This window comes from Argopecten irradians, chromosome 12 (assembly GCF_041381155.1).
Source record: "Argopecten irradians isolate NY chromosome 12, Ai_NY, whole genome shotgun sequence".
NCBI lineage: Eukaryota > Metazoa > Mollusca > Bivalvia > Pectinida > Pectinidae > Argopecten > Argopecten irradians.
Window position 1 is genome coordinate 41816719 of NC_091145.1, and position 17380 is coordinate 41834098.

General features: G+C 36.2%; 2 protein-coding genes across 4 annotated transcripts in view; one reads left to right on the plus strand and one right to left on the minus strand.

The window, feature by feature from the left end:
- The window catches only part of LOC138335886 (prostaglandin reductase 1-like), a 23875-nt gene continuing 6495 nt past the window's right edge, over positions 1-17380 (minus strand). The window contains exons 1-9 of one of the 3 annotated variants that reach the window (XM_069285066.1): positions 9175-9381; positions 7596-7641; positions 7125-7184; positions 3077-3247; positions 2794-2911; positions 2414-2566; positions 1135-1240; positions 496-614; positions 1-273 (exon numbers count right to left, since the gene is read on the minus strand). In XM_069285066.1, coding sequence (XP_069141167.1) covers positions 163-273; positions 496-614; positions 1135-1240; positions 2414-2566; positions 2794-2911; positions 3077-3247; positions 7125-7184; positions 7596-7641; positions 9175-9283 — 993 coding nt within the window. In that variant the 5' untranslated portion in view covers positions 9284-9381 and the 3' untranslated portion in view covers positions 1-162. Of the gene's footprint in view, positions 274-495; positions 615-1134; positions 1241-2413; positions 2567-2793; positions 2912-3076; positions 3248-3786; positions 3825-7124; positions 7185-7595; positions 7642-9174; positions 9382-17380 lie in introns of those variants that run through there. The other 2 variants (XM_069285064.1, XM_069285065.1) reach the window with 2 other exon arrangements.
- The window catches only part of LOC138335885 (amidase-like), a 17226-nt gene continuing 13197 nt past the window's right edge, over positions 13352-17380 (plus strand). The window contains exons 1-2 of the mRNA XM_069285063.1: positions 13352-13445; positions 14030-14137. Coding sequence (XP_069141164.1) covers positions 13433-13445; positions 14030-14137 — 121 coding nt within the window. The 5' untranslated portion in view covers positions 13352-13432. The remainder of the gene's footprint in view (positions 13446-14029; positions 14138-17380) is intronic.

The following is a 17380-nucleotide window of genomic DNA, read 5'->3' on the forward strand; positions in this document are numbered from 1 at the left end:
TCCGTTCTCATTTCAACATTTTATTCGTTCTGTGTAAAGAACAGTTGCACGTTTTATATATTGGCTGCCTTCTATTCTGTATAAATAGGATTACGTCAGATGACATGAGAACCACTTATTTTATCGTCATTTTGTCTTTTTTTCCATTCACGTTGCTGCCACTTAGGCAGAAACAATCGCTTTCCCCGTGTTGGCTCCATCAAATAGGCCGACGAACGCTTCGGGCATTTTCTCGAAACCCTTGTAAACCGTTTCTTTGAACTTGATTTTTCCCTGAAAATATTAAGTTTATTCAAATTATAACAATTGTTTAACGTAAACATCTGTATATAGGTATATATAAAAATATTTAAAGATCTAATGTAGAAAGGAATAAAAACTGAAAACTTAAACAAATCTTAAAAACTTAATTGATTACAAAGCCGGCCCGAAAACTATTCCATCGTATTCGTAGATCATTGTTTCGCCAGTTATTAACTTCTAGTGATTATGTACCTCTTTGATCCACTGGCCCATGGCCTTTTCTCCCTCAGCCCATCTCGGTAGCCATCGCATCACTATGAACCCTTCAATCTTCAACTGTTTACCGAGGATCAACATAAAAGGATATTCACCTGGAAGATTAAACAAAATCAGTACATTATCACAACGCTTAGGTGGTTTTGTTTTGTTTGGTTGTTTTATCGTCATATTAACAGCCATGGTAATTTAAGGATGTGTCAGGTTTATGTTGTGGAGGAAAGTCGGAGTACCCGGAGGAAAAACCGCCTTCATACAGTCAGTACAACTGCCCCACTTAGAAATCCACCCATAGGTAGAGGGCTTGTGATAATATGTTGTTACATCTTAACCACTCGGCCACCGCGGACCACTCGGCCACCGCGGTCCACTCGGCCACCGCGGACCACTCGGCCACCGCCGAATAGGTTTGGTATTACAAAAAAAAAAACAAATAAACCTCTTTAATAAACCCTATTTGATATGTTATTGTGATTGTACGAGTTAGTTTAAGGTTCTAAGGACAGAAAACACTTCATAATGTTTTCCCCCATATATATTAAATAAGATTGCAACGATCATACATAAAACTATTTCAACCTTGATTATGATACAGATTTGTTTCTAACGCTTTACCTTTTGGGGGCGCCTTGTCGTTATAAGAAGATATTTGTCCGCATATCGAAACTCTGCCGAATAGTTTCATGTGCTTCAGTGCAGTGGCGGTGAAATCGGCTCCTATCTGTAAGATACCATAATCAATACTCTCATCACATGGTGTATATCAATTTACTAAAGTGTCGTAAAATCATTGATATAAACAGTAAAAACCAAAACGTAATTTTAAAACTTCATTTAAAAATTAACTATGATTCGTTAAGGTTGTATTCTTCTGAGGTTTCAGTCCCGTTGAAGTCTCGTTTCGACATAGATCAAAGACGTTATGAGATTTTCAAATAAAATCTATCAATATCTGTAGGAAATTACCAGTTGCAAATTTTGTCAAGAAACTACATTTCTAGTTTTAGTAGATTTTTTTATATGGGGATTTTAAGAAATGGCCCATTTGGCGGCCATTTTGAAATTGTGTCTTTTTTTCGCTTTGAGTAGAGCCACAGTTTTACCATTTTTTACTGAAATTGTTTTTACTTAAATCATCACTGCGCCAGTATTTTTAGCTGTATCGAGGTAATTTTTGCTGTAAATCTTTACTGGGTTCGTGGTAATCAAAATATTGAGCATTAATGTGCGATATGATACACTTTTGTCTCTTTATTTTTACATTTATTGGTAATTTGTGCACAATTATTTTTTACTCGAAAATACTGAAAAATAACAAATATTCAAATGGGGCAAAAAAGTAAGCACACGGACCCCCCATTTTTCTGCCTGATTTAGAAAGAACAACCCTTTCCCTGTTGATATTCAAAATATAAACAAAAGTTTAATACCAGAACTTTTTCTATAAAGGGCTAAATTTGGCAAAAATGGCTGAAAATGGTGCATTTTGAAGCTCAAAATTGAGGGGTAGGGGTAGCATATGTTGTTATTCTGAGAAAAAATGTAAGTCTTATTGATCAAAACTGGTACATTTTTAAAGAAAACTACTAGAAAATAAATTCTACAAACATCCATACATATCAAACACCTCATTCGGAAATTATGGCTTTAATCTATTGTGTATATAGTCAAAACGGCAAAATTCCCATAAAATCCAATATTTTGTCAATTAGGTATCTTTGAGTGACAAAAGCTCAAAAAAGAGCACACGGACATAGGTTTTTTCTTCTATTTTCTTTCATGGCATGAACTCCTATTTCCAAAAATCTATATGAGAAAAAAAGTTTAATACAAGAAAGTTTTGACTTCTCGGAGGAGTACATCTTTAATGCTAATTAAAACGATATCTACTTACATTGTCGAAGAAACAATCAAATCCGTCTGGGGCGGCCGCCTTCAATGCCTCTGATAGATCCACCTTCTTGTAGTTGAAAACTTCATCAAAACCTAACTCTTTGAGCCATTTGCATTTGTCATCGGTTCCGGCACATCCAACCACTTTACAACCCTGTTAATTACAATATCCCTGACACACTTAAGAAAACTTTACTCATCCGATTGATGACGTTTGTTTACATCAGAAAAAACCATTGGGATCTACTTATATATGAGTAACGTCTGACATTTATACTTGTCGATAATTCCCTCCGTTAATGTTTTAGGCAACATGTCCTAAATTATCAGTTTTATTTGTCGATATTGTATTTAATTTGCCCAATGAGACGTAGTTCTGACCTTTATTTTAGCGATTTGTCCAACCAGACTGCCCACTGCTCCAGCAGCACCATTGACCAGTACAGTGTCTCCTATTTTGGGCTGGCAAAGCTCCAAGAAACCAAAATAAGCTGTCATTCTGTTAAAACAAAGAGTTACTTATAAATAAATCACGTGATTATGCAGCCAACGTTCTAACAGTCTGACCATCTTTCAAAAGATTTTACTATTTCTACCAGAATTGACGTGGTGAAATATACATGAATTAAACAAACAATAATGACCACTTAGTTCGTCAACATACCCCGGCATTCCCATGCAACCGAGGGCCAAAGATAAAGGGAGATCGCCCAATTCTGGCATCTTCATCACCCTCTGATTGGCATCGCTCGTGACAAGCGTGTGTGTGCGCCATCCTGCGTATAATCGAACGATACTACCAACAGGATGGTCTGCATTTTTACTGACGATCACCCTGGAAAAAATAAAAGATAACAAAATTGATTACGGAAAATCAAATCTGGCCGCGAACCAGCTCAATAGATGATGTTTCGTAAAGTCTGGTAAAAAGTCTTGAAAATGTGAGCGATCACTTATTCTGAGAAGCAATTTACGTTCTTCGCCGTCCATAAACTGTCACATTTATCATGTAACGCTTTCAGTTGTTAACGATAAATCACACACATTTTAGACTTCTTAAGCAAAAGTTTCAGTGCACACAATTTTAATATTTGAAACCTATTTGTAATCTCTTTTGCCATTGGCCTGGTGATTTTTTCACTCATCACTTTATCTATGTTTCTGATTAACTTGAACACAGATGAAAACAGAGGACACCAATTCTTTGACATTTGAGGATGTAATGAATATCCAGTGCATCCTCGCAAGTCAAAGGATGTCCCTGTCAAATGTGTCCTGGTTCAGCCTTACTTAGATATCTGTTCCCCAGGCATATGTTCAGTAATACCTAACTTAGATATCTGTTCCCCAGTCATGGATTCAGTAATACCTTACTTAGATATCTGTTCCCCAGGCATGGCTTCAGTAATACCTTACTTAGATATCTGTTCTGCAGGCATGGGTTCAGTAATACCTTACTTAGATATCTGTTCCCCAGTCATGGCTTTAGTAATACCTTACTTAGATATCTGTTCCCAAGGCATGGGTTCAGTAATACCTAACTTAGATATCTGTTCCCAAGGCATGGGTTCAGTAATACCTAATTTAGATATCTGTTCCTCAGGCATGGGTTCAGTAATACCTTACTTAGATATCAGTTTCCCAGGCATGGGTTCAGTAATACCTTACTTAGATATCAGTTCCCCAGGCATGGGTTCAGTAATACCTTACTTAGATATCTGTTCTCCAGGCATGGGTTCAGTAATACCTTACTTAATTATCTGTTCCGCAGGCATGGGATCAGTAATACCTTACTTAGATATCTGTTCTCCAGGTATGGGTTCAGTAATACCTTACTTAGATATCTGTTCCCCAGGCATGGGTTCAGTAATACCTTACTTACATATCTGTTCCCCAGGCATGGGTTCAGTAATACCTGACTTAGATATCTGTTCTCCAGGCATGGGTTCAGTAATACCTTACTTAGATGTCTGTTCCCCAGGCATGGATTCAGTAATACATTACTTAGATATCTGTTCACCAGGTAAGGGTTCAGTAATACCTTACTTAGATATCTGTTCTCCAGGCATGGGTTCAGTAATACCCTACTTAGATGTCTGTTCCCCAGTCATGGGTTCAGTAATACTTTACTTAGATATCTGTATTCCAGGCATGGGTTCAGTAATACCTTACTTAGATATTTGTTCCCCAGTCATGGGTTCAGTTATACCTTACTTAGATATCTGTTCCCAAGGGATGGGTTCAGTAATACCTTACTTAGATATCTGTTCCCCAGGCATGGGTTCAGTAATACCACTACTGTACGTCAATACCATGAAAAAGCTATGAAATACACATGAACATGTCATGAAATTTCATTAATACCATGAATCTGGCCATGAATTTTTTTTTTTTTCATGTGTACTCCTGAATTGTTTTAAATGCCATGAAAAATCAATATCATGGTCATGAATTAATTGAATATCCCATGACTATTGACAGTAATTCTATTAATAATCAATGAAATTATCATTGAAAGAAATCAGTCTAAGTTAATGGCCATGCATTTCTGTAATGATCATTTTTTCATGTGAGATTCATGGCCATTGATTTGTCAGTGATGACAATGAATTTTAGATTTGATGAAAGGTAGTATTTCATGGCCATTGATTTAATAATGATGACCATGAATTAATAGAAGAGCTAAAGTGGAAAGTATTCCATGGCCATGTTTTTTAGGTTGATAATGAAAATAAAATAACTGATGATATATATGGCCATGAAAATTTACAATTATGAAAATTAACCTTAATTAGAAATTAGCTAATTAAGATACTCACAAGTAATTTCATATCCTTGCCTTGATTAAGATGAGTTTTGTTTGTCAAAAGTCAATAATTAAAGTCAAATGACTCCCTTTTTTCTAAAACTTCTAAAACTAAGACACATTACTTATGTTTTCTATTATTAGAGTCATGTGACTTCTATATTTTAATACTTGAGTCACATGACTTGAATATTCCCGCCTAAACAGAGGAAATCCAAAATGGCTGCTGTGTCTGTTGATGTATGACCAGGAACAGAATTTTCATGCTCACTAATCTGTTATACACTCTGTAGACAAGTGCTGAATTTAATCCTGAGTTCCTAAAGGTACAGTAAACAATTTTAGATAAGATGTGATTTCTTACAATTAATGAAATTGCATACACTGGGCGGCATTGTCAAATTCTCACAATCAACTACATGAAAGTGTGCATATTTATTTGCCATGTGCCTGCATGTTGAATGCTTTATATGTTTTGTTAATGCTAATTTAACTTTCAAACTGAAGATTGTTTTTTTCAATGTATTTCTTTATTTTAAAATACATTAAAGCAGAGAGTTTTTGATGACAGATTTAGGAAAACTGATCATATCATGCCGAATGTAATATTTGTACTTAATTCCTTTATCATAAAATTCATGGCCATGAATGATAAGTATGCATTCTAATGTCAATTTCATGAAAATCAGAACTGTGATTGTATTGGTTCCATGGCCATGAAAATGGTTAAATCACATTAGACAAGCAATTCTCATGGGTTGAAAATTCATGGCCATGGATTATGTTCCTTTTAAGGGGAATTTCATGGCCATGATGAAAGGATAGTTCTGATTCATTGGATAATCATGGGTATGAAAATCCCCATGAAATTATTCCTAAGGTTTCAAAATTTAACATGCATTCATGGCATTTTCATGTTTCTTTATTCAAATTCATGGCTATGAATAATGATTCTTTTAAGGGTTTTTTTCATGGCAAAGTTTCATGGAATTTTCATGCATTATTTTCACGGGTAACTGTTCATGGCAAATTCATGTGCTGGCATGAAGTAGTGTACCTTTCTTAGATATCTGTTCTCCAGGCATGGGTTCAGTAATACCTTACTTAGATATCTGTTCTCCAGGCATGGGTTCAGTTATACCTTACTCAGATATCTGTTCCCCAGGCATGGGTTCAATAATACCTTACTTAGATATCTGTTCCCCAGGCATGGGTTCAGTAATACTTGACTTAGATATCTGTTCCCCAGGCATGGGTTCAGTAATACCTGACTTAGATATCTGTTCTCCGGGCATGGGTTCAGTAATACCTTACTTAGATATCTGTTCTCCAGTCTTGGGTTCAGTTATATATATCTTTTTTAGATATCTGTTCCGCAGGCATGGGTTCAGTAATACCTTACTTAGATATCTGTTCCCCAGGCATGTGTTCAGTAATACCTGACTTAGATATCTGTTCTCCAGGCATGGGTTCAGTAATACCTTACTTAGATATCTGTTCCCCAGGCATGGGTTGAGTAATACCTTACTTAGATATCTGTTCCCCAGGCATGGGTTCAATAATACCTTACTTAGATATCTGTTCTCCAGTCTTGGGTTCAGTTATATCTTTTTTAGATATCTGTTCCGCAGGCATGGGTTCAGTAATACCTTACTTAGATATCTGTTCCCCAGGCATGTGTTCAGTAATACCTGACTTAGATATCTGTTCTCCAGGCATGGGTTCAGTAATACCTGACTTAGATATCTGTTCCCCAGGCATGGGTTCAGTAATACCTGACTTAGATATCTGTTCTCCAGGCATGGGTTCAGTAATACCTTACTTAGATATCTGTTCCCCAGGCATGTGTTCAGTAATACCTGACTTAGATATCTGTTCCCCAGGCATGGGTTCAGTAATACCTTACTTAGATATCTGTTCCCCAGGCATGGGTTGTCCGGCCTCCACACGCCCCACCTCGCTGGTCCTATAGTAAGAGAAAGCATGACAGATACTGTATGGCTTGTTTAGTACATGGTATTGTACCATGCATTACAATTTCCGAGTTTGTGGTACAAAGGTATCTACAAGTTTTCAAAATCATTTGTTTTATATTTAAAGAAATCATTCTCCCATTTCGCATTAAGATGAGTTACCACGTATATACTTGTATCTTTGGCACTGGTCAAGGTGTAGGTGGAGCATCTTTAAATAAATTAATAGTTATTGTTTTACATTTAACATACAATGCACAAGGGCTACAGTTGTGGAATTCGCGCTGATAAAAGTATAAAGTAAACGTGTAAATGCTGTTAATTCATTTAGATTTGGAAATTACAAAAATAGCTTTATTGGAGCAATTTACAGCGTTATTCATTTTTCTTTTGTCTCGTCATACCTCATGTAAGGGTCCACAGTCCAGTGAAGAGCTTCAACCAGGTATTCTAAAAACAGGAGATAAAATGACGTAATGTTATCACAGGAGATCGTCTCCTGTCGAGTTCATTGTGATCGCAATCATAACATGTTAATTCCATCAACAACAATAGACTTTTTTTCTATATTTTTTTGTATATTGTTTTTGTTTGTTTTGTTATTACTTTTTTGTTGGTTTTAGTCTTGTTTATATCAGTGTGACATTTGTTCATGTATTCTATCTGACATCCTAATGTAATTCTATGTTATAATGATAAAATGATATATGTTGATATCAAATAATATAATTAGATTTATTCTATAAGGAATAAATCAATTTATAAACGGGACAGCTTATGGGCTACTTAGGTGTTGAATTTTATATCTCGGTATATTCCGGATCGGTGTTGCCGTGACATAATTTACAATGACCCGGAAGTTGGAAGTTTTTTGAGTGGGCATGCGTAAACGTCCTTTCTTGTCACGGCTCTGAGAAAAGAATTCATAAGCCCTACCACCCTCCCAAAGCACTATTATTTGTTGTATAGATATTTCTTTGTGAAATTTTTGCTGCTGGCTCTCAGTATGTGGGAACTTCGACAAACCAGAATCATGGTATTCAGATTATGGCCTGTTGTGGAGAGCCTCGGGCATATCAGTATTGAACAATTTGTGATAAAGGGCCTGTTGTGGTGAGTTTCGGGCATACCATTATTTGAAGTATTTGTGATAAAGGGCCTGTTGGGGAGAGCCTCAGGCATATCAATAGTGAACTATTTTTAATAAAATCCCAAAAAACATATATCATTAAAGATAAGAAATAATATCTGATTATTCTGAAATTAAAATCTAGGAACTTTTCTGAAACCGGAAGTTGATGAAACCGGAATTGACATTATGCCGGAAGTGATATTCCGGAAGTAGTTTGAGAATGAATTGTTGTATATATTTGGACATTGCCATTAATGCCTTTTGGCGTGCATTGTCAATAAAGCCGTGGCCTTGTATTGTCTATTTGTGTGTCTGTTATCTTTTATAATAATTCTATGTTATAATGATACAATGATATCTGTAGATATAATGATATATGTTGATATAAAGTAATATAATCATTCACATTTTCATCTGATAAATCAACATGGACTTTTCTATGTCCAGTACACCTTGTTTAAACCGTTAAACTATTTATTTTGTCCTCCTTAGTGAACTAGATACCGTACACCTGATTAGAACGCCCTAAATATACCAAACCTTTAATGCTACACTTGGAATTGTTCTATCAGTAAGACTTGATGGACGCAAAAAGATCTGCAATTAAAGTAACCATGATAATCTTCCTTTTTAAACTTAGAGCATTGCTGTACAAAAAGGTGAAGTACATTTCAGATCGTTCCATACAAACAGGACAAAGGTCAGAATTACTCCCATTGTAACGGAATATTTTATCTTCTGTGAATATGACATCGTGACATCTTAACGACTCAATCATTTAGTGTAAAGGTACATGTATGGCTATAACGACATATATAAAAGTAATTCCTAAATTGAACAATTCTCCTTACCACCATCTTTCAGGGAGTCGGAGATCTCTTCCTCGATCAGTTCAAAGTTTGTCGTTTGCACTTTGCCGTCAAACTTATTTTTAAGAGTCCAACTTTTGCCTTTCACCATCTTGCTTAAGGGTATGTAGAGATGGTCCGTAAGTAATGAGCTATATAGTATGAGACTGGGGTCTATAAGTATAACGATGGGTGGCCAGGTAAACCTACTTATAAAGACATGTTTATTATCCGTATGACCAGTAACGTCACGTGTCTCAGCCTGTATCGATTGATTACACTGATAACAGCGCTATGTTTTACCAGAGATTTAGATAGTAATTAGATTATCTATGTCTCTGGGTTTACTCTTATTTTATGGGAGGGTATTTCAGTTGTTATGTGTTGTATTTCCACGAGAATCATATAGATCATAGACATTTAAAAATAAAATCAAAGAAAACATGTGTGGGCATAACTATTCTCGTATGGTAGCAATACAAAAAATAATTGTACCAGTTATGTAAAAGACATAATTTTTAATGTTTTTAAATCACTGAAAGAGCCTTGGACGTGTACCTGCAATACTTTATTTATGGGATATCTTGCAATGTATCATATCGTAATAAGTTTCTATTATTAAGATATATGGGTTCTTACATGAGTGTTCATTTCATATGAGGTTTTATGAAACGAGTCTAAGAAGTTTTTATTTTTGCGAGTCTTGGCGAGCAAAAATTAAAATTTCGAGACGAGTTTCATAAAATCTCATTAGAATGAACACAATTTAAGATACTTTTTATCACATAGCTACAAACACCTACATAACAATACGTCAAAATGTATTACGAAAATCCAGCAGAGGCCACCATTTTGTCCCGCCGTCATCGTAATCCTGACGTCATGTCATTTTTCCTGACGTCATTTTATTGTTTCTGTCTGACGTCACAATGAATGTCCAGCCAATGAAAATCGCTCCAGGTCATATTACACTAGTGACATACGCAAACATATTACACGGGCGAAATCACTGGATATTAGGCGAATTATGTTATAAATCATTATAAATCTTTCTGGATTTTACACATTGTATGGTGAATGATAACAAGACACCTTAAGGTCTCCCCTGTTTACACTAGGGATAGATTGTACGTCTATATATCACCTCTTACTTGAACATTACTAAGTTGATAAAAGTGCTTATGCACTATGACTTATCTTACTATTGGCTGGTAAATTTGTGTGCACATTGGAAATGTTGGCAAAATATGTAGCAAAAAAATCCGTGAGGTTGTTTACATATTTCTGTCACCAATAGCCGTGTCATTATATTTACTAGTGTGTATAGGAGGTACTGCCAGCGTTTGTTTGACCGTATTCGACTTCACACGATCATACACATTGGGTCCTCTTTGACAATGGCATTCGTATCGCAATGAACCATATTTAATAGATAATATTCCTTGTTTCTTTGTGAATAACAGTAATATTTAATTAAGAGGGGTGAAAACTTTGAGTGAAAAATATATATTTCTATTTCACGAGGTTCTGTTTATTACATTTTTACGTCTCTTCTGTTCTAGGTATAAACTAGACATAGTGTCCTCATACACGTAACTCAATCCACCCTGACACTTATTTACTACAAGTTTCATTTTTTTCCCGCTTTCTTATTTAGTTTTATATATTGGGGCGTTATTATAAAACATTTTTTAAATGAAATAATCAAAATTGAAATGTAACACATTAATGTTCCATCAAGTACGTAATTTTATATTTTGGATTGATATTTCACTGTAAATGCTATGTTCTGTGGTCATTATTGAGTGGAAATATCAAAACTGGTTTACTCAGGTAAAGATACTGAAAAAATAACTATAAAACCTTATATTTCACCGGGAAATAGAGAGAGAGTTTCATGGTTTCGAGGTGTCCCGTTTCAAAGCAGGCCTTACTTGATTTGATTTTCACCAATACTAACATTTTGCAAGACCTTTTTATAGAATAGCCAATAGGAAAATACAGCCGTACCACGATAACCATGAAACTATTATATTTAGAAAAAATGAATGGTCAATAAATAGGGGGGGGATTCCGTTTCTACATATTATCATGGATTAAGTGGTGAACTAAATGCTATAATGGAAATATGACCTCCAAGTGAACGCAATGGCAAATTTTAGTAGAACTAGTTTGTAGATGTAGATACATTCAGTCATAATGGAAAGGAAACATTGGATGGCCGAAACTACTATTAGCACGTTAAAACACAAAATAAACTAGCCTGTTACAAGTACATTTGAACTCAAACACCTGGACATACTGATGAGTATAGGCAGGTAAGTAATATTGATACCCATCAACAAAGACCATATATTGGGGAGTATGAAGTAAAATTAACTATAGCCTCAAAAAGGAACTCTAAAAGGTGTAGAACATATGACGACAGTAGAATCTCATGGCACACATGTCGTGGAGAATATAGTCATTGAACAAACTTAAGTAGGACAGGCAAAATCAATATGCCAAAATGTCCTCAACAGGATAACATGTATCCCAAATTACTGTTTGCGTTGAGTGAATAATTCATTATCAATCATATTCTACAAGTCACTTCAAGACGATATATTACCGGATGACTAGAAGACAAACAATATAACAATATAACACCAATTTTCAAGAAAGACAGAAATAACAAAATGTGGACAACAGTTGAGATTTAGACTAAAATCCTCAACAATCGTAGGACTTGTAGAAGTAACAGACAACCCAGAAGACGAGCAGGACAAGGATAACAACACTGATGTTGTATATCTAGATTTCCACAATATCCTCGATACAGTAATGATCGTCTGGAACTCACTACCACAAGGTCCAGTATCAATACACTTTGGAGAGGCTGTGACATTAAAGTGAAGCCAAGCCAGTTAGGGGAAAATATGGCAAAATTGTAAGTGATTTTTTAAATGTTGCTACATTTAGTAGTAATTTGTGGAATCATTGTGCCCATGAACATTCTTTCAAGTGATTATGATGATTTAATCGCGTCTGTTTACCGCCCAACTATATGTTAATTAGATAAATGTGGTCTAGATGTACGATGTGATTATGATGATTTAATCGCGTCTGTTTACCGCCCAACTATATGTTAATTAGATAAATGTGGTCTAGATGTACGATGTGATTATGATGATTTAATCGCGCCTGTTTACCACCCAGCTATATGTTAATTAGATAAATGTGGTCTAGATGTACGATGTGATTATGATGATTTAATCGCGTCTGTTTACCACCCAGCTATATGTTAATTAGATAAATGTGGTCTAGATGTACGATGTGATTATGATGATTTAATCGCGTCTGTTTACCGCCCAGCTATATGTTAATTAGATAAATGTGGTCTAGATGTACGATGTGATTATGATGATTTAATCGCGCCTGTTTACCGCCCAACTATATGTTAATTAGATAAATGTGGTCTAGATGGACGATGTACATAAACTTATCGAAAATGAAGTAAATCAGGAATAACTGATTTTTTTTCTGTGATGTTTTTACTGAACGTATTAACCTTAAGATTCCTATTTCATATGTTGTGATACAATGCATCTAGTGCCATTATCAGCTTATTCATACATATACCGATTCATAACAAAGTTTAAAATTAGGTCTTTTCGAGATTTCACATAAAATTGGGGAGAAAGGAATAAACAAATGAATGTGAATGTCACGTTTTACAGGCGGAAATACCGTCTGTAGGGGTGATTTCCTTCTAGTCCGTGATTGAGTGGAAAGAATTCTTCTCTTTTATCAGATATTCTATGGATGGCGTTACCGGGTATTGCTTAATATCCTGAATGTTGGAAATTGATGTTTAGGAGAAACAGCAATTTTGCAGTGATACGTTTTATTGAGTAAATGAAAAAGAGGATATGATTAACTCGCGTATCAGTCATCCACTAAGACATTGACCAGATCATCGTTACACAATCTATTAACCCGAATCATCTATTTCACAGTAAATGTCTTATTTAATTCGAAATGTATAGTATTTGCATTTTTGATTTTTTGCGTTGTGTTAAAAATGCATAAACTGGTCCAATACCTTTGAGCTGTATTAAAAATGTTCAAATTTTATTTTAAAATGTCGTCCAAATGATTACGGTCGTACATAGATGTAGCGCATATATGAGCGCTGTAACTATGCAGTCAGTAGCTACACTTACTGGTTAAAAGATCGACCTATATCTTCTGTCACACCAGTGACCTTGACCCCGGGAAGATGGATGAGACAGGTAAGTACTACCCGGTAAACAGCTATAGTACTATGTCTGTCCACAGCGAAACTAGAACATGAACATAATACAATAGCTTGTTTACCAACAAATTTAGGAGGTAGTGTGTATGCTGGTTGTTACTATATTGTATAAGTTTATTCCTCCATCCAGCTGTCACCATGTGCTATCTACACTATATACATATTTACATCATGTCAGCTATACACATGACTATATATAGCCGTATACAGCAATACCATGTGTAATCTGTACCAGCTCTATATCCAAACTTTAAACAGACACTTTGTCATTGCATATGTACAATAGATCCGGACACCTTCGTTCCCAGCCAGATATGTCAGGATTGCGAATTTTTCACGGACACCTTCGTTCCCAACCAGATACGTCCGGATTACGAATTTTTCCCGGACACCTTCGTTCCCATCCAGATATGTCCGAATTATGAGTTTTCCTCATTACATTCATCTGCCCCATAAGATTAGTTTTTTCCCTTGATACTACAAAATAACACATAGTGTGAAATGTGTTTAACATCTGCTTGTTTGTTTGTTTGGTTTGTATATGAAGTTCGACTATTGCAGACGTCCTACACGCTGCCGCTGTGTTACAGCCATCTATAGATGAGATACACCAACTATCTAATGACTTAAATCTCAAGTGTACGGCTGAGGAGGAACAGGCTTTCTATGGTAAATACTGTATATTAAGTGTACGACTGATGAGGAAGATATTTTCTATGGTAAATACTGTATATTAAGTGTACGACTGATGAGGAAGAGATTTTCTATGGTAAATACTGTATATTAAGTGTACGACTGATGAGGAAGAGATTTTCTATGGTAAATACTGTATATTAAGTGTACGACTGATGAGGAAGAGATTTTCTATGGTAAATACTGTATATTAAGTGTACGACTGATGAGGAAGAGATTTTCTATGGTTAATACTGTATATTAAGTGTACGACTGACGAGGAAGAGATTTTCTATGGTAAATACTGTATATTAAGTGTAGGACTGATGAGGAAGAGATTTTCTATGGTAAATACTGTATATTAAGTGTAGGACTGATGAGGAAGAGATTTTCTATGGTAAATACTGTATATTAAGTGTACGACTGATGAGGAAGAGATTTTTCTATGGTAAATACTGTATATTAAGTGTACGACTGATGAGGAAGAGATTTTCTATGGTAAATACTGTATATTAAGTGTACGACTGATGAGGAAGAGATTTTCTATGGTAAATACTGTATATTAAGTGTACGACTGATGAGGAAGAGATTTTCTATGGTAAATACTGTATATTAAGTGTACGACTGATGAGGAAGAGATTTTCTATGGTAAATATTGTATATTAAGTGTACGACTGATGAGGAAGAGATTTTCTATGGTAAATACTGTAACGGTTGCGTGACCGACTATGCCTGTTGCTACTCTGTGCTGCAACTACAACTGTAGTACGGTCCGTTACCAAGTTCTATCTTGGACCCAGGCACTGTTAAATACAACAAACTAAATACTGCCAACAATATATACAAATAAATGGCTAGTCTTCTTGACTCATAATCACATGTTAACAACCATGATCCGATTCATTTACACCTGGTAAATACAACAACTGAATCACCTTGAGCACCCTGTATCTTCAATACCACAGGTCTAAGTAAAGAGGCTGCTTCACTATGACAGTCAGTTCCTCGTGTACAAAGTACACATTATCACGACACCAATACCGAGACACTTGTGACTACAATACCGAGTCACCCTTTTACCGTGGCACCGAGTGCTTTGGCAAACCTTGTCTCATTGTTCAAGCAACACGCCGCCCTGTGTTACTGAACACCTGGTATCGAACTGACACCCCGTTACCCTGTACTCGTCAGTACGTCACCCTGTACTGCAGTACCCTGTAACGTATACCCCATAGTGGTAGCAACAGTGGAACCCCAACTTTCTCAGCTGGGCCCATACTTATTCAGCTTGGTCACTGACAGAACCTTGCCGAAGCAGAGATTCGCCTCTTACATCGTGCTCTCCATTGACAATCATTCTGAACTACTTAACTTAGAATCAGTAAATTATTCCTGGTATACAGAATTTCAATAATTAAATACTTATTAATTTCAACTGTAATCAACTTTTAATTTGCTAATATATCTTTCCTACGTGTAACTGTAAAATTAGAAACTATTTACAATATTCCAGACCTGCACATTGATTAGTCATTAATCAATTAAAGAATCATTATAAACTTCCGGAAATCAAGGGGAATAACTCTAATCAAAATATCTTACATTACAATCATTCGCTTCATTACCCATGCCTCCGATTCAATGCGTCCCGCATTGCCTATTAACTATTACAAATCATACATCTGTGATTCCAGCCAGGATACTGTCTCTTCATATGTCACAGGCTTCGTGTAGTTAGTCAAGGGTCTCTGCTTCACACAGACAGCCTCATCTTGTAAATCCATCCTGCGGTCTAGATCTCTAGCTTTCTTCATTCGCGTAGTAACATTGTCGCTGGACACTGTATATATCCGGTAAGGTGTCAGGTATACTGGTATATCTTCTCTCGCTGTCATCGCGTCTTGTCCTCTGTGACTCTAGTCTAACCTCATCATGACCACCTGTGATAACAGGGTCATCATCAAACCTCACAGATGGCCGCCGGTCCCTAGTACTGCTCACATGTTGTTATCCATCACCCTTTACAGAAGACCGTGTACTAGTGAATCCAGAATCCTGAGGACTGCTACCTTTTCCCTGTTTACTAGACACTGGAGTTGATTGCGACATAAACCTAATGCTGTTTTCCCTCAATGCCTCTAACCTAGCATCTAACTCTGCAATCCCATCTGTCAAATTAATATCAGACATCATGAAATACTGAATGAACCAATAGACACAATAAAACTAAAATGAAAACTAGAACACTGCAAACTATCAAACCTAACACTACGCAAGTATATATTAATAACAGTGACTGGATCCCACAACGCTGCCACCAATTTCTGTAACGGTCGCGTGACCGACTATGCCTGTTGCTACTCTGTGCTGCAACTACAACTGTAGTACGGTCCGTTACCAAGTTCTATCTTGGACCCAGGCACTGTTAAACACAACAAACTAAATACTGCCAACAATATATACAAATAAATGGCTAGTCTTCTTGACTCATAATCACATGTTAACAACCATGATCCGATTCATTTACACCTGGTAAATACTACAACTGAATCACCTTGAGCACCCTGTATCTTCAATACCACAGGTCTAAGTAAAGAGGCTGCTTCACTATGACAGTCAGTTCCTCGTGTACAAAGTACACATTATCACGACACCAATACCGAGACACCTGTGACTACAATACCGAGTCACCCTTTTACCGCGGCACCGAGTGCTTTGGCAAACCTTGTCTCATTGTTCAAGCAACACGCCGCCCTGTGTTACTGAACACCTGGTATCGAACTGACACCCCGTTACCCTGTACTCGTCAGTACGTCACCCTGTACTGCAGTACCCTGTAACGTATACCCCATAGTGGTAGCAACAGTGGAACCCCAACTTTCTCAGCTGGGCCCATACTTATTCAGCTTGGTCACTGACAGAACCTTGCCGAAGCAGAGATTCGCCTCTTACATCGTGCTCTCCATTGACAATCATTCTGAACTACTTAACTTAGAATCAGTAAATTATTCCTGGTATACAGAATTTCAATAATTAAATACTTATTAATTTCAACTGTAATCAACTTTTAATTTGCTAATATATCTTTCCTACGTGTAACTGTAAAATTAGAAACTATTTACAATATTCCAGACCTGCACATTGATTAGTCATTAATCAATTAAAGAATCATTATAAACTTCCGGAAATCAAGGGGAATAACTCTAATCAAAATATCTTACATTACAATCATTCGCTTCA